This window comes from Eptatretus burgeri, chromosome 15, assembly GCF_056783735.1.
Source record: "Eptatretus burgeri isolate ZD-2024b chromosome 15, Ebu_testis_v1, whole genome shotgun sequence".
NCBI classification, from domain to species: domain Eukaryota; kingdom Metazoa; phylum Chordata; class Myxini; order Myxiniformes; family Myxinidae; genus Eptatretus; species Eptatretus burgeri.
In genome coordinates this window covers 67,806,974-67,831,174 of record NC_140975.1, presented here as the reverse complement: position 1 = coordinate 67,831,174, position 24,201 = coordinate 67,806,974, and the positions used below count along the sequence as shown (strand labels likewise).

The window sequence follows — 24,201 nt, the reverse complement described above, 5'->3', positions numbered from 1 at the left end:
CATCGTTTTCCTTTCTGGGTGTTTTCCCCACTCTCTGGCCTGCTTTCACAGGGAGAAAAGGAGATTTCTTTTGTTTGTTGGCCAACCTTCATTGAGGGAGAATGACATCACTTGTAACTATATATCTGCCATCACAAAGTGATCGCCCGTGACTTACCCTTGGACCCGTGATCCTGTGATGGGAGACGGGCCATGTTTCTTTTCGGACCATCATATGACCTTGACCTTCAACATTTATGGATGGAGTGTAGTTTAAGAAAATGTGCCCTCGTAAACAATTTATCCATGAAACTCAACAATATGAGAATCAGAGGGGAAATTATTCAAGTCATGTTGAAAGAGGTGTTTTTTGGTTAATTAGGTCACAATCTGATAAAGTAGGTCAAGGGCATGAATCAAATATCAGGTGTACAACTTCAGTGCAGATGCAATATGATGATGCAGGAACATCTTGGAAGGTCAAGCTGTCTTTGAGATTCTGCATTGGCAAAATGGAGTCTCCTATCGAGTGCAGCCTGTGGCTGCTGGTTGCATCATTGGTTGGGACGCGGCTATGCCGCTGATGCAGTGTCCCCCTTACCAGTACACTGGTACTCACTTCGCCGACCTCGGAAGGATGGCAGGCTGAGTCAACCTCCTGGTGTATTTTAATTCAGCGGCCAACGGGGCTTGAACTCAGGACCCTAGGATCGCAAGCCACCACCCTAACCACAAAGCCAACACCAGGCTTCTGGCAAAATTGAGTGATGACCACAAAACGCGTTATCTTTTCAGACTGCCATTTGACCTTGACCTTTAACCCAGAGAGGTATGATGTAAATGTGACTTGCTCTCAGATATCTAGAGAGGGCAATTTCGTTCTGATCAGACAAGCCTTAATCGAATTTTGGTGAAAAATGTTAAAACTTCTATAATTGGGTCATGACCTTAAAAATTGTCAAGATCAAAAAAAATTTATGACAACCCCATGGATTTTGTATTCTTATTATTGATGAAAATTTTTATTCTGAAAGTCCCAGCTGGATCTGAGATACAGCTTGGAAATTTGCAGAAAAAAAGGAGAAAAACCTAAATGGTGGTTTTGGACTTGAGGGGTGCAAGACCTTGACCTTTAGCCTGGAGGAGTAAGATGTATATGAAGCTGTTGAGGGCTATCTAGAGGGCTATCTTGGCTTTCTAGAGAGGGAAATTTTGTTCCGATTGGATAAACCTGAGTCAAGTTATGGTGAAAAAGCTTAAAATTAGGTCATGACCTTCAAGATAAGTCAACCACATACTTGTTAGCTCACCTGGTAGCTCCAGGAGTTTATGGGATTGTGCGTCTGTCCATAAACACTTGCAACTTCTTCTTTGAAACTACACACACAATTTAGATGAAACCTGATCACAACCTACATCACCCGGCATGCACCGACGTTTGTTCACAGCATTCAAAAAAACCAAAAACAACACACACAGTGACACACACGCACACACATAGTGACACACACACAGTAACAGTGTTACCGATAGAAAGTCACTCCTTCCTCTCTTCGTCCTTGTTCGTCACGATTTGTGCACCCGCAGATGATACACGACGGGATCTTGCCTTCAAGAACAGTTTTGTTAGTTATTTAATCGGTTTTAAAACCAATGAAATCAAACAGAACATCAGCAACAGCTTTCCACTTGTGTTCACACGTTCAGTGCAAGTTTTGGAGGAAACAATATGGGCGCCAGCACACTTCCGGTGGCGTCAAGATCGATATCGAGAGGCGATTTAACAATGAACCTCCTATCCAGTTAGTACAGAGATCAGTGGGTCCCACCCCTTCGGTTTCTCACATTTATTATTTTGTCGTTGCAGGTGAACAGCCGCAGGTTAACAAGGGCACGGAGGTACTCCTTCACCCGTCGTCCTCACTCCCTGCCGGTAAATGGGGAGCCTACGTGAAGGACGTGGACCATCACAATCTTATCCTGAGCCTGTCGAGTCCCCCGCATTGCATTATTGGACGTTATAAGATAGACATTGGACCAGAGACAGAAGAAGTTTGTGGATATCGATCGAGCACAACCTACGTCTATATCCTCTTCAACCCATGGTGCTGTGGTGAGATCATAAAGCAATATCACAGCGATGCTCTCGATGCGTCTCAACTTCCTCACAAAAGATAACTCTCCGTTTTTCAAAATGATTAGAATGTAAGACCCGTCACTTCGAGGGAATAAATAAAAATTAACTTTCACCCGATAAAAAACGTGTGCGTTACTTGGTGTGTCACTATGTAACACACACAAAGTAACAGCCACGGATTTAAATTAAAATATTTATGGCTGGTCTTCCACTCCACTGATGACGTCATCCTGACAATCCCTTATTCGCCATTGTGAGTAGAATGAGATGTGCCAAGTTTCAAATTTTTCCAATCGGCAGACGTTTCATTTTTTTGTGTTTATTCCAAGATGGCTGCCAGACCACATGACTTACGACGTCACAATTATCATTAAAATATTCTCCATGGGGTTGGGGTGAGGGTGGGTTGCTCCAACCTTGAAAATTGTGTATCGGACAAGTGGCTGCTGAGACAGAAATTGGTCGAAGAATAATGATGAAAATTGATGATTTTACGTGACGCTGACCTTTGACCTTTTCACCAAATTATTACTTTGTCTTCTCAATATTCTCATAATAAGGCTTTGTTGAAAATTTGATGACAAAAGCTCAAATGGTAAAAAAGTTGCAGTCCACACACGCACACGCACACGCACATGCACACGCACACACGCACACAATTGTAAAACCCCATCTCACGGTGTATTGGATAATGAACTCTGATGTTTGTGTGTGTATCACAGATGACGAAGTATACCTCGAGGATGAGGAGGAGCAAAAGGAGTACGTGCTCAATGAGACGGGCCTCATTTACTATGGCACCAAACACCAGATTGGATCTCGAGGTTGGAATTTTGGACAGGTATGGATTCAAACACAGTGGTTCTTCTGTCAGATTTCACGGCTGTAGGAATTGATGGAGTAGGCCTGGACTCTGGTTGGATAAGAGTAGATATTGTTACGGTCTCAAGATCGGGGGTAACCATGAGGGGGGAGAGGGTCCTCGGATTTGTCTCCCCTACCTGAGGCCACTGGCCACAGATAAGTCTGTGGTCTGACGGGTTGCGGTGCGACCGCGGCCACTCGATTCAGAATTTCTGGCCTGGCAGAGGTTTGTTATGCTGTTACACGTTACCTTTCCATTAGCACGGCAACCCCAATTCGTGGCCATGCCCTCAACAGCCACCCGTCTATTCAAGTACGGCCGAGCAAAATCATGGATGGCTGTTGGCTAATCCTGGAGCCAATCAAAAGGGGTTACAACTTCTCGTCTCTGCTTATACACTAAATCGGACCAATGAAAGAAAGGACATAAGCGAGCTGGTCTGAAACGCATCAATAATTGACAAGCTCATTGATTTACAGTAACACCTTCATAACACAAAACCAAGCTGTTGGCTTTGTGGTTAGGGAGGATGGCTGAGGATCTTAGGGTCTGACGTTTGAGCTGTTTGCTGCTGAATTAACACCAAGTGAGGTAGACTCAGGCTGTCATCCTTCCGAGGTCGGCGAAAGGGGCACAGCATCAGCGGCCCAACCACGCTTCCAAGAAATGGTAGCTACCCAGCAGCCAAGCTGTCATAAGCAAGAACAGAACAGAACATTAACACATCCATTCACTCGAGCATAGTTAAAAGACGCAGGAGAAAAGCAATTATCTTAGCACTTACGAAGCCCCCTTAAACAGCCTTATCTATCCCTAAACATGGGCCTTGATATGTCTTCAATCAACCGAGAAGGTAGGTGAGAACATGAGCAGACAGAAAAGAATGGAGTGATGGTTCGACGACTCCTTACCCAACACAGACAATGTGAGACTATGTTGGTCCAAATGTGAACCGAGGGAAGTACTGAGGGAAAGGGGGCGTCGGTGGAATGTCGATTATGGTGTGCAAAAGTGGTTGGAACCGCCACAGGTTTATTGGCTCATACAGACAGAGCCACGCAGACAATCTCGTTTGATGGAAGCTGTTAGCACCCTGTTCAGTCAGACACGTGCGGGCAATTATCCTCCCACTCAGACAGAGTCTCGTGTAAACGACCAGCATCACACTCACGCGAAGCCCCGCTCCATTGCATAGGCCCGTCTCTGGATCCCTCGGCGGTCCTGCTCCAGTCTCTCCCAAGCAGCTCGGTTCCTTCACTGGAGCGCCGACCTTTGATCAGGGCCAGCATGGGCGTGGCTTGAAGTCCTTCCCGCTCGCTCGTGGTGCCTCCTTATTGGTCCTGGCGCGTCGAAAGTTTGAGTGCCCTCCAAGCTGGACCACTACCGACGAGTCCTTTTACTCCATGCCACTTCTCCATCCATCCATCCTCTAGGTCCTGGATGCGGTCAAGCAGCTTGCTCTCTCAACATGGAAGGCATCATTCACTCAGGGGAGAAGAATAAAACAAGGACTTGAAAATAAAATAAAATAAATGTATGGAGGAAAGAAGCTCTCAAACGAGCCTCGACATTGTATACAAAAAAGAAAAAGAAGAAACGTTTTCTTTTGTCCCTCACTTCACACAGCCCAAATGTACAAGAGAATGGGGAAGATGGGCAGTGGTGATGTGACACGATGGGGACACGCAGCCGCGTCCCTGAGGTACCCAGGCTCAGGAGGCGAGTTCCCTCCGGCGTCCCAGATATGCGAGCTATATCGGCGACTCACCCTCCTCTGCCTCAGATTCTTCCTGCTCAGGCCCCTGTCGATGTGGTGCCGTCGTCGACCCTCCTCGTCCTTCGTAGCCGACAGGATCGAGAGGGCAGGATGATGCTCGTGGAGGGAGTTGCTCGTGAAACCTTCCTTTCTTTACCCTCTCATGTTTTTGTTCCTTCTTGCCTCACGAGCCTTCTCCATCTTTTAATCTTCTCCTCACGCGAGCTTGTCCCGCCGTCTGCTCAGGAGCTCTTTTTTTTTGTCCCTGCTCGTGCGAGCTTTCCCCGTTCACTTCTGTTTCTCTCACGATCATAGACCGTCCTCGAGGCATGAACGTTCACCCACAGGTAAATTACGTTGCATTCCGTTACGGCTTCTTCTTCACATCACATTTCTTCTCTCCTCCCACAAGCCTTCTCTCTTTCACATTGGCCCCGCAGCCGACGGGTGCGGGTCCACGACGTCCCTTGCGGAAATTGCCACGCCATTCTCACGGAACTTTCAACGAAGCCCCCAAGCCCACCCGTTACGCACCCAAAGCTGTGAGGAGAGCCCCCCACCCCCTCCAGTGTGCACAGAGTGGGCATCAACTACGATAAGGAAGAGCTTCCCTTGAAATGGACCAGCATGGTCGATGTGTAGTCTGGACCATGGTTTTGATGGCCACGACCACATGGCCAATGGAGACTGTGGTGGTGTCTTGGCATTAGTGTAGTAGATAGTAGAAAAATCGTGCAAATTATGATACAAGCATCAAATTTGGCATTTCTGTTCTGCAGGGCTTTCTGATCAAATCTGCCCGATTGGCCATTTGAAAATCCAAATTTTTAGAAATTTGAAAAAAAAAAAAAAAAAAAAAATTTGAAGTCACAGCTGACTGAAATACTTGAAGCGCAAGTGAACATCCCCGACAGAGAACCAAGGGGAGATGCAGTCATCATTGATGGCTCAGCACTTATCAATGCCCTACCTCCACGCACTTCAAAGATATTTGATGACTATGCTAAAGAAGACATCATCCCAAAGGTGGAATCCTATGGTGCCAGGTACGAGAGAGTGGACGTCGTGTTTGATGTGTACAAGAAGTCAAGTCTGAAGTCCGAGGCCAGGTCGAAAAGGGGGCAAGGAATCAGAAGAAGAGTGACAGGAACCAGTAAGACCCCAAGTAACTGGAGAAGCTTTCTTCGAGATGACAGCAACAAGACTGAGCTGTTTCACTTCCTTGCGGAAAAGATGTGTGAAGCTCAGACGACAAGCACAGTCATTGTCACAAAAGGAGAAGATGCCATTAGCAACACAAGGAAGTCACTGGATGCTGTTTCTCCATGTTGTAATGAAGAAGCTGACACTCGAATATTTGTACACGCCAGGGATGCAACGACGGATGGTAGGAAGTCCATTATCATGAAGGCTAATGACACGGACGTACTCGTCATAGCAATATCTGTACTGCCATCCTTACGGGAACTAGGTCTTGAGAACATGTGGATTGCCTTTGGCCAAGGAGCCAAGGCGCGATGGATTCCAGTCCATGAGGTAGTTTCTGCAATAGGGCCTGAGAAAGCTGGAGGGATCCCATACTTCCATGCGTTCACTGGATGTGACGTCGTGTCTTCCTTCCACGGTAAAGGGAAGAAAACTGCATGGCAGACTTGGAACGTCTTTGATGATGTTTCTGAAACATTCACCAATCTCATCCAGCATCCAACGTTGATTCGTGATCTTGACTTTTTTGAATTTTTTTTTTTTTCAAATTTTCCAAAATTTGGATTTTCAAATGGCCAATCAGGCAGATTTGATTAGAATCCCCTGGAGAACAAATGTGCCAAATTTGATGCTTGTATCATCATTTGCACGATTCCTCTCAAAAATTGCTGTTATCTGCCCCACTACATGGGCTTGACAAGTGTAACAATGGTGTGCACTGGACTCGATGTCACTGTCCAAACCAGGCCACCAAATATGGGCTCAGGCAATAGACTTCATGGTGACTATGCCTGGATGAACATTGTGGAGTTCACTGATAATTTTCCCGTGGAGTTTCAGCGGAATTATCACTCGGCGAACCCAAAGCAGGCAGTCTGCATGAATGGAGAGCCCATCCTTCCAGATGGGGTATAGTTTCACCCCTTCCGGGAGTGATGTCCAATCATCTGACATAACACAGTGTTTAATTTTTGACAAATCTGGATTACTATTGGTTGCACAAGCAATCTGCTTAGCGGTTACGGGCGCCTCATCGTGAATGACGTTAGCCATGAGATGGATATCACCAGATCGTGGAAAGGGACTGAGCACGTCAGCACAGTACACTTCCTTACCCAGGTGGTAAACGGGCAAGGGTCAACGCCCAACGTTGTACATGACCTGATGATGTGGGCAGAATGGCTCTGGTTTCTCCCAGGAGACCTAACAAGGGTTTGTGATCAGTCTCATTGGTAACATGTTTTCCAAAGACATATTGGTGTTTCTTTAAGGTTTCCCAGGCACACGCCAACGCCTCTCATTCTACTTGAGCATAGCGACGTTCGGTGTCAGAAAGGTTTCATGATGCAAACACAACCGGCTGGAGATTACCGGTTCCATTTGTTTGCAACAACGCACAACCGATGCCATATGAAGAGCTATCACAACTGAGAACAAGTTCCTTCGATGAGTCGTAATGGACAAGTAACGGCGAGGAGGACAACGTGGTTTTTAGCGGCCTTGGACGCTCTTGTTTGGGCAGCTTCCTATTTCCAGACAACGCTTTCCTGAGGAGAAGATGCAGAGGCTCGACGGTTGTGCTTAGTTGAGGCAGGAAATTCCCAAAGTAGGTTAACATACCCAGGAATGCATGAAGTTCTTCAATGTTTTGTGGCATTGGTGCATTCAAAATTGCTTCAACTTTGCTCGGAGAGGGCAAAATGACTTGACAGGAGATTTTATGGCCCAGGTATTCAGCTTCACGTGCCTAAAGGTACACTTCTCACACCTTAGATGTAACCCAGCTTGTGACAGCCGATTGAGGACTTCGTTTAGGTTCTGTCGAGGTGTTCATGTTGTGAGTTGCCCGTCACTCGTACGTCATCCTGGAATACGACTGTCTTTGGTACAGTTTTCAATAATGTCTCCATCTTGCGTTGGAACACAGGCTGTGCTGTGTGACCTATTGTCCGCTGCATCAGGGTTCACCCCAATGTGATAAGCAGGAGACAAGTTATTCGACTTGGATTGAGAACAACGACACTTCAAGTGTCCCCGCTTACCACAGTCGTCACAGGTATAATTCCTGTACCGACATTGGAAAGCTTGATGATAACCACGACAACACCAACAAGTTACCCCAACCTTCTGGGTAGATTCAGAAATGTCAGGAGGTGGAGGTGAATTTGGTGGCTTGCTAAAACACTTTTACTTGTATCTAAAGGTTACCTTGTTAACCGATGGGTCCTGCTGGATAACTTTTGACTTGTTAGAGATCACACGCAGGCTCTCGGCAGCTAGCGTACACACAGTGGCTATTTCCATGACTTTAGCCAAATTGGGGTCGGATTGAGTAAGGAGTTTCCTTAGAATTGAGTCATCATTGATGCCTGTTATAAAGAAATCACAAAACATCTTTTCGAGTTTATCTGGAAACTCACAATGTTCGGCGAGTCGGCGTAAATCGGCCACAAACTCGGATGATGACTGACCATCTTGACGATTATGGGTATAAATTCTATATCTCAAGACGATCTTACTCGGTTAAGGGTGAAAATGTGTTTTCATACGACTTGTCAGAAGGTTTGGCTGGGGCAAGAAGATCTTTGATGAGGCTGTACGTCGGGGCGTCCTCATCTGTGTCCATTTTGTTTGCAACGAAGTACTGCTTCAGACGATCGGTGAAGTCTTCCAAATCATCCCCCACTGCGTATTCACGCAATATACTGATGCACGAAGCCATCCTCGTCACCACTGTAATGTACTTAATAGACAGGGACGAAGACTCTGAAGTGGGAACAACACCAACACCAACACCGTCACATGACTCTGCTTAACCACACCCTGGTGCACCCAGGTATGCATTAGCATAAACTGCTGATACATCTCAAATAATAAAACGTTATCGAGCCATATTGTTAACATCACGGGTGAAAGTCAACCTAAGGTTACAACTAAGTCGACACGAGACAAAATAATGGTCTTTACTCAAGGAAACCAACATCGCTTTTGGGGTGAAAATTCGAAAATGTTAAATGAGCAAATAACAAAATGGCCGCTGACTAGTGACTAGGCCTCTGGCACCAAAACAGCTCGACTTGCATGATCCACATCCTGACATCTCCCTTGCAATTGCTGGTTATTAATTCAGGAACATTTGCAGCGCCAAGCTGCTGGTTGCATCACTCTTGGGGTGTGGCTATGCCGCTGATGCAACGCTTGCACAGATCGGGAAAGGATTTTGAATTTGAACACGACATGGGCATACCTTGGCCTACCTTTTCGAATGGCACCATCGGATCGTTAAAACCCACAAGTGAAGAATTTGAGACTTATCGACCAATGGCTCCAACAGAAGTCAACGAGATATTGATCCAACTGGAATATATATTTATGAGAACTGCATATGTATGTATTTTTTTTATATTTTGAGGTCAAGGTTCATGGTAGAGCTGCATGACACAGGGTGAGAGGTTGGGGTGATCATCAGATTAAAACGAATTTACAAAAATCGAATTGTACAAAGGGGATTTTATATATATATCTTGGGCGTATTATATGATACCGGTCGTCCGTCCGTCTGTCCGTTCCTGTCCGCACTCTAACTCCCAAAGTTTTCAACTTTCATATTTGGTACATCGGTACAGACTGTGGAGACGATGTGTCGCGACATACGTTGGTCATCTAAAGTGGTTGCCATGGCAACCAGGATGCTGTTTTCCATGTAGTAGCACAATTCTGTATATACCTTCTTGTTCGGGCATATATTGTGCTCACTTGTTCCCATATATAATGACTAAGTTAACTCGTACTAACCCCAACTTCCCTCCATCTCTGTTTAGGCCCACGACTATCCCTTCCCCCGTTCCTTTAACTTTGGTCCAAACATTTATTGTGGGTGATGATGTCATCGAGGTCCAAAATGTAAATAGTCACATTTGTCACAGGTCCCTTTGGGACCTCATGATGTTATCCTCCTCCTCCTTTAAAGAGGAACTTGTATGACAAACCTATCACATCAGTAGTTGACTGTAACAGTGACTGACAGGGGTGATGGTCTGGGTGCGTACACGCGTGTGTGCAGTTCGAGGAGGGAGTGCTCCGGGCCTGTTTTGACCTGTTGGACAGATCTGGCATGCCGGTGACCGGTCGACACAACCCTGTGAGCGTGTCCAGAGTCGTCTCCGCCATGGTAAGAGTACTGCTTTCACGTTGCTTCAACTTGTTGAGTCAGCCCAAGGTACTTGGAGTGGACCTCCTGCTCGCTGTCTCATGATTGACGGTTCGGTGCTGTAACGTACAGGTGAACTGTCAGGATGATCGGGGAGTGTTAGAGGGCAACTGGTCAGGTGATTACAGTCTCGGCATACCCCCTACGGCTTGGAACGGGAGCGTTGTCATTTTGCGCCAGTACAGCAAGACTGGACGTCCCGTGCGCTACGGCCAGTGCTGGGTCTTCTCTGCTGTGGTCACCACTGGTGAGAAGTCGACCTTAAAATAAACAAATTACTGTAATAACTGTGTGTTGATCGTGGTGTTTTGGCTTTTTCTGTGGATCGGGCTCGCATTGTTACGGTTCGCATCAGTTAATAGGCAAATTAGCCTTTTACCTGCATGGCCAAACAGATCGACTAATCAGCCTCTTACCTGCTTGGCTAGGTAGATCGATGAATATTAGCCTTTTACCTGCACGGCCAGACATCGATAAATTAGCTTCTTACCTGCACGGCCAGGTGGTTAGATTAATCATCCCTTTACCTCTATGGCCAGGCAGATCGATTAATGAAGGAACAAAAGTTACACAGCTCGGTTTGGATAGACGTTGCGAACGGAGAACATGTCTCTGAGTTCTGTACGTGATCCGTCACCGCTCACCTATGCACCATCCCTTAAGCACACTTTCGCCCAATTACCGACGTGGCCCAAATCATAAGCAGATGTGTTTTGGTTCCAAGATCCTGTGTTTGTGACATTGCATCCCATCTGGATCTCCCCCCACCGTGGTAGTGTTGCGCAGTCTGGGCATCCCGTGCAGAAGTGTGACCAACTTTTCCTCGGCGCACGACACGGACACGAGCCTCACGGTGGACGTGTACTTCGACGAGGACGAGAAGCCGATAGCTCGACTCAACGGCGACTCCGTGTGGTGAGTCTGCTCCGCAGACCTTCGACAGTCATGGCGGGGAGGATCTGGGATCGACGATGATGCAGTAAATATGAAGACCTGAAAGTGAAGGACACCTTGTTTGAAGGAAGCCATTATGAAACGATCTATATACTATGGTGTTGCAGAGACCGAGACCCAGGATTTTAGCGGACGGCATTTAAAACGCACGACATGGGTTTGAATTTCACACGTTTTCTCATCATCGAGTTTATCTCTCACATTCAAGTGTTTCTCTCAGACCAGTGTTTAGGCCCCACGACATTTCCCATTGATTTCTTGATCGTCCTCCCGGCATCAGGAACTTCCACGTGTGGAACGACTGCTGGATGAAACGTCCTGACCTTCCTGAGGGGTACGGGGGATGGCAGGCCATCGACGCCACGCCGCAGGAAACCAGCGCTGGTGAGAATCTGCCCTCCTTCTACATTCCTCACCTTGTGTTATCCATTTGTCACCCTCTCACACACCCGTTTACGGCTATTCCACTCAGGATCATTTCAGTGCGGTCCTGCATCCGTGAACGCCATCAAAGACGGCATGGTATTTCTACCCTATGATACTCCATTCGTGTTTGCGGAGGTGAGTTTTTGACAAACGCACGGTTTCGAGGAAACAGTAGATCATCTTCCATGCCTTTAACTGCCTTACGGCTTCCATACTCTGTCACTGTTCCAGAAACCGAGCTCCCTCTGCTCTCTCAGCCTTCTGACCCTCCAAGTGCCTTCTTCCATGAGTGTCCCCCTCCTGGTTAAATTGCCCAGGTCGTTGCCATTTTACCCTCTGTCGAGGCTCGAGTTTGAGTGTTATCCTTGTAGTCATGGCAATAAGCTGAAATAAACCGTGAGGAAGATCATTTTAAAATGATATAAAAGTTTAAATTCCGAAAACAAGATAGATATGTCGTTAAAACGATTCACCATTAGTAGTCGGGTAAATCTACAACAAAAAATAGCCTTACCCCCAAAAAATTGATACAAAAGGTTTTTTTAACGGTTTTGGGTAGGGTTTGACCTCCAAAATAACGTACTAAAAATCTACTCAAATCCAACTACCGGAAAGGGCCTATTTTCAAGATGGCGTCCAAAATGGCCGCCGTGGGCTTAAATTGCCATAGAATGGGCACTAGTTGGCCTATACTTGCGATTTTTGTGTCAATTTCTATGTTTCGGAGGTCAACAAATCTATTAAAATCATTTTCAAAGTTGATCAGTGATGGGAAAGCCTTAAATCCAAGATGGCGTCCAAAATGGATGGCGTAATTTCTGGGCGGGTCTAAGCCCTGATCTTGTCATCGAACAGACCTTGATGAGATCCCTGAAGAGCACTGGTGGCCTAACACGCGGAAATGGGATGGGTGAAGAACAACGGTCTCTATGGACAATGTCAATGCCGGTCACGTCGGAATATAACAGTGCGATGCAGGAATTCACTGATCTTTTGTACACGACTAGTGAGCAACACAAGGAATCTAGTGGCGCAAGGATGGAAAGAGATGCTTCTGACCTAGCCAAAATCAGTTCAAAACTCAGTGAATGCTCTCCGTTTTCTCCAGATCCCTGACTAAGAAATGTTGTGACTGGAGTGGTGGCCGCGTCGGATGTGATTGTCCACGAGCATAAGTCTGTTGGAGAGAAGATTATGGAAAGTATGGTCAATAAACGCGCTTTCACATCTTCCTTCAAACGAAAAGACAGAGCCAAAACACTTGGAGATGTATCTTCAGTCAAACTTGGTCCAGACAGAGCAATTGACCCTGCTCTACTCTTTCAAAGATTTCTTGTTGTGTCAAAAACAGGAGACATTTCGTTGGAAGATGTCATGGGCTATGAGCTGAGCCCATTTCCCCCTGCCCTGTTTGAGGGTATAGGTATTTTCAGAAAGGCTGACAAACCTCAATTAGTTGAAGCTATCAGAGACCATTCTGCCAAAGTGTCAAATGATACCGTGTCTGACTCTGTTCCCCAAACTGAGCCCTATGTTCTTGATGGTGGCTCCTTGCTGCATCGTTTGTCATGGACAGTTTCAATGTGATAGCCAAGTCGTATGCTGACTTCACTATTCGTCACTATGGAAAAGCAACAGTCGTTTTTGATGGTTATGATGATGGACCATCTATTAAGGACAATACACACAAGCGCCGTGGCCATATTGTTCATCCCGAAGTCAGCTTCACACCTGGAACAGAATTCTCTGGCAAAAAGGATGAGTTCCTGTCCAGGAGCTCCAACAAGCAACAGCTCATCAACCTCATCAGTGAGGAAATGAAGAAAATTGGCTTGAACGTAATTCATGCACCAGGGGATGCCGATGTAGACATAGTAAAAGCGGCAGTGACATCGTCATACCAACAATCAACTACCCTGATTGGAGAAGATACAGATCTGTTGGTGCTATTATTGCATTACGCTAACGTCGACAGCAAAGAACTGTATTTTCGTTCTGACAATTCATCCAGGAACTGGAAGGTGCACAATATCAACCAGCTGAAAGTATCATTGGGTGAAGAGCTATGCCCACATCTTCTCTTCCTTCATGCCTTCACTGGGTATGACTCGACATCTCGAGTATTTGGAATTGGAAAAAAGTCAGCATTTCAGAAACTGGCAAAGGGGGATTCAGCAATCAAGACTTGTGCAAACACCTTCCTTGTCCCCAACCAAACAAGAGACATGGTCGTGGAAAACGGCAACAATGCCCTGAAAGTATTATTTGGAGGACATCCCTGTGATTCCCTCGCCAAGTTGTGATATAATGTCTTTGTGAAGAAACTGGCTTCAGCTAAGTCGTTTGTCACCCCAGAACGTCTGCCACCAACAGCGTCTTCAACAAGGTTTCACTCTCTGAGAGTATACTATCAGATTATGGTCTGGATGGGGAGGAACGGAAACTTGAAGGCAACAGACTGGGGTTGGAAACTGGAGGACAATAAACTAGTTCCAGTCATGTCAGACAAGGACGCTGCTCCAGAAAAGTTGTTGAAGATGATCCGATGCAACTGCACAACTGGCTGTAGAACAAGTCGCTGTAGCTGTAGGGGATACGGTCTGCCATGCCACAGCGTCTGCGGACCCTGTCAACTTGATACCTGCAAAAATCCTTTCAACAAGACAGTATCGGAGGACGAAGAGGAAGCATAGTTTATCTATGGTAAATGCTACTTCAATGAACGAACTTTCGTTGACGTTTTCGATTTACCCTAACTTGAAGGCATTTTAATTGAAAGTACGTTCTAGAGGAAATGGTGGTCATTGTGAGAGCCGATTAATTTATTACTTTCTAAATTACCAAAGCATATTTTTATTTATGTTATGCACAAGACGGTCAATTAATTCTGATCACGACACACGGGACAACTTTTCAGGTAGACGCTATTTGAAGGATTGGGCATGACCTCCAAAACATAGGAATAAACGCAAACACTACAAATGTAGTCCATTTATTGCCTGTTTTAAAACAAGTACATGCCCATGGTGGCCATTTGGGGGGGGGGGGGCATTTTGGACGCCATCTTGGATTTAAGGCCTTACCATCACTAGTAAACTCTGAAAATGATATCAGGTGATTTGTTGACCTCCAAAACATAGAAATCGACACATACATCACACAAGCACAGCATTTATTGACAATTTAGTAGCAAATTTATGCCCATGGCGGCCATTTTGGACGCCATCTTGAATTTAAGGCTTTTCCATCACTGATCAACTTTGAAAATGTATCAGTGGATTTGTTGACCGCCAACACATAGAAATCGACACATATATCACACATGCACGGTATTTATTGACAATTTAGTAGCCATTTTGGATGCCATCTTGGATTTAAGGTTTTTCCCATCACTGATCAGCTTTGAAAATGGTTTCATTGGATTTGTTGACCTCCAAAACATAGAAATTGACACAAAAATCACAAATGTAGGCCAGCTATTGCACATTCTATGGAAATTTAAGCCCACGGCGGCCATTTTGGACGCCATCTTGAAAATAGGCCCTTTCCGGTAGGTGGATTTGAGTAGATTTTTAGTATGTTATTTTGGAGGTCAAAACCTACCCAAAACCGTTGAAAAACCTTTTGAATCAATTTTTTGGGGGTCAAACCACAAATTTACTCTACTATAACTTGAAGGACACCTGGTAGAGCACATACCTCCGCCACGTAATCCCTGATCCACGGGAACATATCGGGTCCAATCAATACATTATTAAAAATCGTGCAATACAGTACTATATCGTTTTTGGCCCTATTTATCAATGGTGAAGAATCACTTTAAAAATTATCAGATCCAGATCTGGATCGTCACCAAAATCGAATCAATTCGTCTGTCACACACCCAACATGTCCACCAAGTTTCATCCGAATCCATCGACAACTTTTTGAGATATCCTGTACACAGACAAACAAACAGAGAGGGGTGAAAACATCACCTCCTTCCACCTTCGGTGGCGGGAGTAATAAGTGAATGTAACTTCGTGAATTTCCCAGTAATTCCCATGGAGGTGACCTTGTCTCGCCTCCGAGACTTCTCGCTTGGTTGTTTCACTGTGACGTATACGTTTCACCGACAATAGAAGACCACAAAGGCGAGACGGACGTCTCCACATAAATTTCTGGGCAATTCACCAAAAGTTGCATTTTCTTCTTAAAAATGATATGAAGTGAAGAATCCGATCTGATAATTGCTCAGGTTTGGTAATTATTGTAATCCTTCCTTTTTGTTGAATAGTGTTCAACAAAACTGTATCCAATACAAATGATGATTCATCAAATCAGTTTCGGTGTATCCATAGCATTGTAAGGGGTTTGATGAATCACACTTTCAGTTGATAAGTCGCAAAAATATGAAGAATAGCAGGAATCCACGGAACATCCGCACAATGTAAAATGTGACTTCAAGTCCTCAACTCTCCCCAAGTCATCAACCCCCCCCTCGCAAACCTCAAGTCATCAACCCCCCCTCCCCCAAGCAAGGCTCAAGTCTTCAACCTCCCAACCCTAAGGCATCAATCCCCATCTCAACAAGTCCTAACCCCCCTCCCCCCCCTACCCACAACCGTGTCCCAACTTTGTCCTCCTGTTCATGAAAGCAAACAGGCATTCCCACATTGAAACAGCAGAATATTTAACACTTTCCCTTCCCCTATCATGCCGCCACGGACCACAGAAACCGGTATCGAAACGTCTCTTACATGTCATGGCCCGTCACAGTCGCCTGTCCAACTCACAATCCCCCAAGATATGCAGAAACCCTTTGGAGTTGGCAAGTGTCAAGTGACCATGAGAGTCGAAATAAATTATATTCGTCTGAATGCACGTGCAGTATATGCATCATTAAATGTAAATAATATGATGTTTTGGCGAAGATCTATTTGGCCATCTCTGAGAAAAATGACGACACTCACAAACATGTCTCGTATTAAAAACGGCAACACACTCAAATGTCTCTCTTGTATTAAAAACGGCGACACACACAAACGTCTCTCTTGTGTTAAAAACGGCAACACACTCAAACGTCTTTCTTGTATTAAAAATGGCGACACACACAAACGTCTCTCTTGTGTTAAAAATGGCGACACACACAAACATCTCTAAAAAAAAAAAAAATGACCGTTTTTACAGCCATTTTTCCCTGCTGTGCAGGGGTTTGGCTTTTTCTTGAGGCAATGTTTTATGGCCGGATGCCCTTCCTGACGCCAACCCTGGTCGCCACACACAAACATCTCTCTTGTATTAAAAACGGCGACACACACAAACATGTCTCTTATGTTAAAACGGTGACACATACAAACATCTCTCTTGTGTTAAAAACGGCGACACACACAAACATCTCTCTTGTATTAAAAATGGCGACACTCACAAACATGTCTCATATTAAAAACGGCAACACACTCAAATGTCTCTCTTGTATTAAAAACGGCGACACACACAAACGTCTCTCTTGTGTTAAAAACGGCAACACACTCAAACGTCTTTCTTGTATTAAAAATGGCGACACACACAAACGTCTCTCTTGTGTTAAAAATGGCGACACACACAAACATCTCTAAAAAAAAAAAAAATGACCGTTTTTACAGCCATTTTTCCCTGCTGTGCAGGGGTTTGGCTTTTTCTTGAGGCAATGTTTTATGGCCGGATGCCCTTCCTGACGCCAACCCTGGTCGCCACACACAAACATCTCTCTTGTATTAAAAACGGCGACACACACAAACATGTCTCTTATGTTAAAACGGTGACACATACAAACATCTCTCTTGTGTTAAAAACGGCGACACACACAAACGTCTCTCTTGTGTTAAAAATGGCAACACACTCAAACGTCTCTTGTATGAAAAACGGCAACACTCAAACGTCTCTATTGTATTAAAAACGGCGACACACACAAACGTCTCTCTTGTGTCAACAACGGCGACACACATAAACATATCTCTTGTGGTAAAAATGGCGACACACACAAACATCTCTCTTGTGTTAAAAACGGCGACACACACAAACGTCTCTCTTGTGTTAAAAACGGCGACACAAAACAAACATCTCTCTTGTGTTAAAAACGGCGACGCACACAAACATCTCTCTTGTGTGAAAAATGGAGACACACAAACGTCTCTCTTGTGTTAAAAATGGCAACACACTCAAACGTCTCTCTTGTGTTAAAAATGGCAACACACTCAAACGTCTCTTGTATGAAAAACGGCGACACACTCAAACGTCTCTTGTATGAAAAACGGCGACACACTCAAACGTCTCTCTTGTATGAAAAACGGCGACACACTCAAACGTCTCTCTTGTATGAAAAACGGCGACACACTCAAACGTCTCTCTTGTATTAAAAACGGCGACACGCACAAACGTCTCTCTTGTATTAAAAACGGTGACACGCACAAACGTCTCTCTTGTGTTAACAACGGCGACACACATAAACGTCTCTCTTGTGTTAAAAATGGCGACACACATAAACGTCTCTCTTGTGTTAAAAATGGCGACGCACACAAACATCCCTCGTGTTAAAAACAGTGACACACACAAACGTCTCTCTTGTGTTAAAAATAGCGACGCACACAAACTTCTCTCGTGTTAAAAACGGCGACGCACACAAACATCTCTCTTGTGTTAAAAGTGGCGACGCACACAAACATCTCTCTTGTGTTAAAAGTGGCGACGCACACAAACATCTCTCTTGTGTTAAAAGTGGCGACGCACACAAACATCTCTCTTGTGTTAAAAGTGGCGACGCACACAAACATCTCTCTTGTGTTAAAAGTGGCGACGCACACAAACATCTCTCTTGTGTTAAAAGTGGCGACGCACACAAACATCTCTCTTGTGTTAAAAATGGCGACGCACACAAACATCTCTCTTGTGTTAAAAACGGCGACACACACACAAACATCTCTCTTGTGTTAAAAACGGCGACACACCCAAACATCCCCCGTCCGTTGACGGACCTCTGGTAGCTTGTACCAGCTGCTGTGTTTGAGCCTGGGGAGTAACTGCTGAAATCTATCGATCCAGGTTCTTCCCGACATCTTTGTTCTTTTCACATTTCTTTCTAATTTTTAACATTTCTTTTTATTCATTCTAATTCTTGCTTTTTCTTCTCTTTCATCTGTGTTCCTCTCTTTATCTACATGTATCTGTCTCGGGAGAAGTGAATTCTTGTAGAAATGTTTCTCTAAGGCCAACCAACATAGCTGTGCATGGGTGGGTTTGAGAGTAGGGGAGTAACGTCTTAAACCCGAATCCTATCCAGGTTCCTCCATCTTTGCTCTTTACTTCTTCGGGTTCCTTCTGGTCACTCCAATCTGGTGTTTAGTCTTGTGTTTGGTATTGGTACAGACAAAGCAGGGACAAGCAAGCATTGTGCAGGCTTTGATGGGACTGCTGGCCTCTTCCTGCATTGAAGTTCCTCATGAGGAAAGTCGTATTTATTTATTATCTCGTACTGCTGCGAGTGCATGTGAAAGTACTGAACCTTTGTGGAAACACCTGTGCATCCCTTAAAAGTGATCGCCTATCTGCCCAGGAAAAAAATATCATTCCTTTCCTGTAGTAATTCTCTGCAGACTACAGTCGGACATGTTATCAACGACAGTGTATGAGTACTCTCATATACTATTGTTCAAATGTAGCATTTATGCCTGGGTGTGCAATAGTTTATTTTTGGAAAGGATTATAGGTATGTGAAAATGAAATGGCAGCCATTCCCTTTTGGTGAGAAGAGGAGCATACAAGGTGCTTCGTGTCATCACCGATGTCGTGCGATGTGGCAGGTCAACAGCGATCGCATATTCTGGCTGCTGAAGAAAAACGGCGAAACGGAGAGGTTGAACACGGAACGGCACGCCATCGGTCACAGCATCAGCACCAAGGCTATCGGCTTGAACCAACGGCAGGACGTCACACACCTGTACAAGCACTCTGAAGGTAGGATGGCTTGTTCATCGTCCACCCGGCCACCTGGTTACAGTGAGTCAACATTGGATGTGGGTATGATTAATAACTCTGCTCAATGGCGTGTCCGCCCTGTCCAACAGGATCACAAGACGAGAGAATTGCGGTTGAGCTGGCGTGCAAGCACGGCTCGCGCGCGGACTTTTTTACGGCCTCGAGTCCATCGGAGGTCACGGTTGCCGTCAAGACAGATGAGAGAGTGGTGATGGGCAACGATGTCGTCATATCTGTCGTTTTACAGAACATCGCTGATGCATCACGCCAGGTGATTTTATCCCTTAATGTATAGATGGCAATAGTGATGGAGATTGGAGAGGATAGCAGGTAGACACACAAGAACACGAAGGTTCTAAGAGTCGGCTACAAATTGCATTTCTTCCCTCATTCACTTCCTCATAACCCTCGCTCGGTTCCCTCCTTGCCACGCTCGTCGTCGTCCTACTACCACCCTTGTTTAGCACCTCTTTCCCCTTTTGTACCGTCCTTAGATATCCTTGACGTTGCAAGTACAAGTGATGTACTACACCGGGGTGTGCTCAACCATGTGCAAACGGCAAAAGTTCAACGTGAACTTGGATCCGAACAAAGGTACTATATGTGAAGAGTGGTGATTGGCTCGATTTCTACATTTAACTGAGGAGGATAAAAACTGGAATCTTACTGAACTTGGTTTGTCCAAGTGAGATTGTAAAATATTTTTTCACTATTTATAAAAAAAACCTTTATTTAGTTCCCTGTGATAACTTTGTGCTCATGTCACATTGAACCAACGAGGTTTGAGTGGACCTTTTGGTCCTCATGAAGGCTTCTCCAAAGAGGGATGAATTCGGGATTCCGGAATGTTCCGTTATTTTTCGGAAAGCTAACATAAGACCTGGAGATGACTCGGGTGGTGGGTCGATCACGATGTCAGAGTGGCCACCTTGGAGCGGTTCTTTCTGTGGCTTGGACGGTTAATCGGCAGTAAAGAGTCAGCCAGTCAGTGGTGCTCTGGGCAGTACCCTCCCGTTGTTTTCTTGAAGTTTTTTTTGGAGCATTTAAAGGAACGAAGATCAGCTGGGTCGACCCACACTAAATTCATCCTGTGTACTGCAGTTGTCCAAGGTCGTACAGCGGTACTGAACCTGTTGCAATATTTGATTGTACCCTTTGAATCTTCTTCTTCTTCTTCTTTCGGCTGCTCCCGTTAGGGGTCGCCACAGCGGATCAACCGTCTCCATTTCGCTCTATCCTCCACATCTTCCATTGACACTCCAACCACCCGCATGTCTGCCCTCACCGCATCCATGAACCTCTTCTTTGGCCTTCCTCTTCTCCTCCTACCTGGTGGCTCCAACCTCAGCATCCTTCTCCCGATATACTCCGCAATCTCGCCTCTCTCACTTTGTCTCCAAACCGTCCTACCTACGCTGTCCCTCTAATATACTCATTCCTTATCCTGTCCATCCTCGTCACTTCCAACGAGAATCGCAGCATCTTTCACTTTGCCACCTCCAGCTCCACTTCCTGTCTTTTTGTTAGTGCCACCGCCTCCAAACCATACAACATAGCTGGTCTCACTACCATCTTGTATACTTTCCCCTTCACTCTTGCAGCTACCCTTCTGTCACAAATCACTCCTGCAACTCTTCTCCACCTACTCCATCCGGCCTGCACTCTCTTTCACTTCACCACACTTTCCGTTACTTTGGACAGTTGATCCCAAGTATTTAAGCCCATCCACCTTCCCCACCTCAACTCCTTGCAATCGCACCATACCACCACCCTCCCTCTCATTTACGCACATGTACTCCGTTTTACTCCTACTGACTATCATTCCCCTTCTCTCCAGTGCGTACCTCCACCTCTCGAGGCTCGCCTCAGCCTGCTCCCTCCTCTCCCTGCAGATCATGATGTCATCCGCGAACATCAGAGTCCATGGAGACTCCAGTCTGATCTCGTCCGTCAACCTGTCCATCACCATTGCAAACAGGAAAGGGCTCAGTCTATCCTTGGTGCAATCCCACTTTAACCTTAAACCGGTCCGTCATTCCTACCACACACCTCACCGCTGTCACACTGTCCTTGTACATATCCTGCACGATCCTCACATACTTCTCCACCACTCCCGACTTCCTCATACAATGTCACAACTCCTCTCTTGGCACCCTATCATAAGCTTTCTCTAAATCCACAAACACACAATGTAACTCCTTCTGGCCTTCCCTATACTTCTCCATCAACATTCTCAAAGCAAACATCGCATCAGTGGTGCTCTTTCCTGGCATAAACCCATATTGCTGCTCACAGATCGTCACCTCTCCTCTCAACCGAGCTTCCACTACTCTTTCCCACAACTTCATGGTGTGGCTTAACAACTTTATCCCTCTGTAATTTCCACAGCTCTGCACATCACCCTTGTTCTTGAAAATCGGAACCAGTACACTTAATCTCCACTCCTCCGGCATCCTCTCACTTTCCAAGACTTTATTAAACATTCTGGTTAACAACCCCACTGCCATCTCTCCAAAGCACTTCCATGCCTCCACTGGTATGTCATCTGGGCCAACCGCCTTTCCACTCTTCATCCTCTTCATAGCAGTCCTCACTTCATCCTTACTGATCCACCCCACTTCCTGGTTCACTATCTCCACCTCTTCCAACCTTCTCTCTCTCTCATTTTCTTCATTCATCAGCTCCTCAAAGTACTCCATCCACCTTCTCAACACACTCTCCTCGCTCGTCAGCACATTCCCATTTGCGTCCCCTTTATCACCCTCACCTGCAGCACATCCTTCCCAGCTCGGTCCCTCTGTCTTGCCAATCGGTATAAATCCTTTTCCCCTTCTTCTGTATCCAACTTCTCATACAGCTCGCCATATGCCTTTTCCTGAGCCTTTGCCACCTCTCTCTTTGCCTTTCGCCGCCACTCCTTGTACTCATGCCTACTTTCTTCATCTCTCTGACTATCCCACTTCTTTTTCGCCAACCCATTCTTCCTTATACTTTCCTGTACTTCCTCATTCCACCACCAAGTCTCCTTATCTTCCTTCCTCTGTCCAGATGTCACACCAAGTACCTTCCTCGCTATCTCCCTCACCACTTGTGCTGTAGTTGCCCAATCATTCCACCCATCTTTACCACCTGTCTCACCTCCTCCCTAAATTCCACGCAAGTCTTCCTCCTTCAGCTTCCACCATCTGGTCCTTGGTTCAGCCCTCACTCTCTTCCTCAACCTCACCTCCACAATCATCCTACAGACCACCAATTGATGCTGTTGAGCTACACTCTCCCCTGCCACCACCTTACAGTCTCTAATCTCTTTCAAGTTGCATCTCCTGCTTAAGATGTAATCCACCTGTGTGCACTTTCCTCCACTCTTGTAAATCACCCTGTGTTCCTCCTTCTTCTTGAAATACGTATTTACCACTGCCATTTCCATTTTTTTTGCAAACTCCACCACCATTTGCCCTTCCACATTTCTCTCGTTGAGAACGTACCGACCCATCACCTCCTCATCCTCTTTATTCCCTTCCCCGATATGCCCATTGAAATCTGCTCCAATCACCACTCTTTCATCCTTGGATACACTCTCCACCACTTCATCTAACTCACTCCAGAAATCTTTATGCTCCATCTCACACACCATATGCACTGATGACATTCATCATCACCCCTTCAATTTCCACCTTCACACTAATCACTCGGTCAGACACTCTCCTCACCTCCTATACCCTCTTGACATAATCTTCCTTCAGGATTACCCCGACACCATTTCTCCTCCTATCCACACCATGGTAGAACAGTTTGAAACTACCTCCAATGCTCCTTGCCTTAGTCCCCATCCACTTGGTCTCTTGTACACACAGTGTGTCCACCTTTCTTCTCTCCATCATATCAGCCAACTCTCGCCCTTTGCCAGTCATCGTCCCAATATTCAGAGTTCCAACTCTCACCTCCACACTTCTACCCTTCCCCCTCTCCCACTGCCTCCGGACTCGCCTTCCCCGTCTCCTTCGCCCAGCAGTTGCACAATTTCCACTGGTACCCTGCTGACCACCGGTACCGGTGACGGTCGTTAGTAACCCGGGCCTCGACCGATCCGGTATGGAAATTCGTTTTGTTGTCCGCATAATGATTTGGCATAGGTTTTTACGTCGGATGCCCTTCCTGACGCAACCCTGGTCGCCTTTTACGACACACAGGGATACACCATATCCCTGTGTGTCGTGCATGTGAGGGGGAAGGGTAGAAGTGTGGAGGTGAGAGTTGGAACTCTGAATGTTGGGACGATGACTGGCAAAGTGTGAGAGTTGGCTGATATGATGGAGAGAAGAAAGGTGGACATACTGTGTACAAGAGACCAAGTGGATGGGGACTAAGGCAAGGAGCATTGGAGGTAGTTTCAAACTGTTCTACCATGGTGTGGATAGGAGGAGAAATGGTGTCGGGGTAATCCTGAAGGAAGATTATGTCAAGAGGGTATAGGAGGTGAGGAGAGTGTCTGACCGAGTGATGAGTGTGAAGGTGGAAATTGAAGGGGTGATGATGAATGTCATCAGTGCATATGGTGTGTGAGATGGAGCATAAAGAAGATTTCTGAAGTGAGTTAGATGAAGTGGTGGAGAGTGTATCCAAGGATGAAAGAGTGGTGATTGGAGCAGATTTCAATGAGCATGTCGGGGAAGGGA

General features: G+C 45.8%; 1 protein-coding gene across 7 annotated transcripts in view; it reads left to right on the top strand.

The window, feature by feature from the left end:
• Nucleotides 1-24,201, top strand: part of LOC147012425 (protein-glutamine gamma-glutamyltransferase K-like) — a 49,270-nt gene that overhangs the window by 16,542 nt on the left and 8,527 nt on the right. For all 7 annotated transcript variants that reach the window (XR_015051609.1, XM_085856627.1, XM_085856626.1 and 4 more), the window contains 10 exons: nucleotides 1,847-2,092; nucleotides 2,839-2,957; nucleotides 10,007-10,114; nucleotides 10,226-10,400; nucleotides 10,930-11,068; nucleotides 11,388-11,491; nucleotides 11,580-11,668; nucleotides 19,351-19,504; nucleotides 19,615-19,796; nucleotides 20,020-20,119. Coding sequence is in view for 6 of the 7 variants with exons in the window: in XM_085856627.1 (XP_085712753.1) it covers nucleotides 1,847-2,092; nucleotides 2,839-2,957; nucleotides 10,007-10,114; nucleotides 10,226-10,400; nucleotides 10,930-11,068; nucleotides 11,388-11,491; nucleotides 11,580-11,668; nucleotides 19,351-19,504; nucleotides 19,615-19,796; nucleotides 20,020-20,119 (1,416 nt within the window). In the remaining variant the exon portion in view is untranslated. The remainder of the gene's footprint in view (nucleotides 1-1,846; nucleotides 2,093-2,838; nucleotides 2,958-10,006; nucleotides 10,115-10,225; nucleotides 10,401-10,929; nucleotides 11,069-11,387; nucleotides 11,492-11,579; nucleotides 11,669-19,350; nucleotides 19,505-19,614; nucleotides 19,797-20,019; nucleotides 20,120-24,201) is intronic.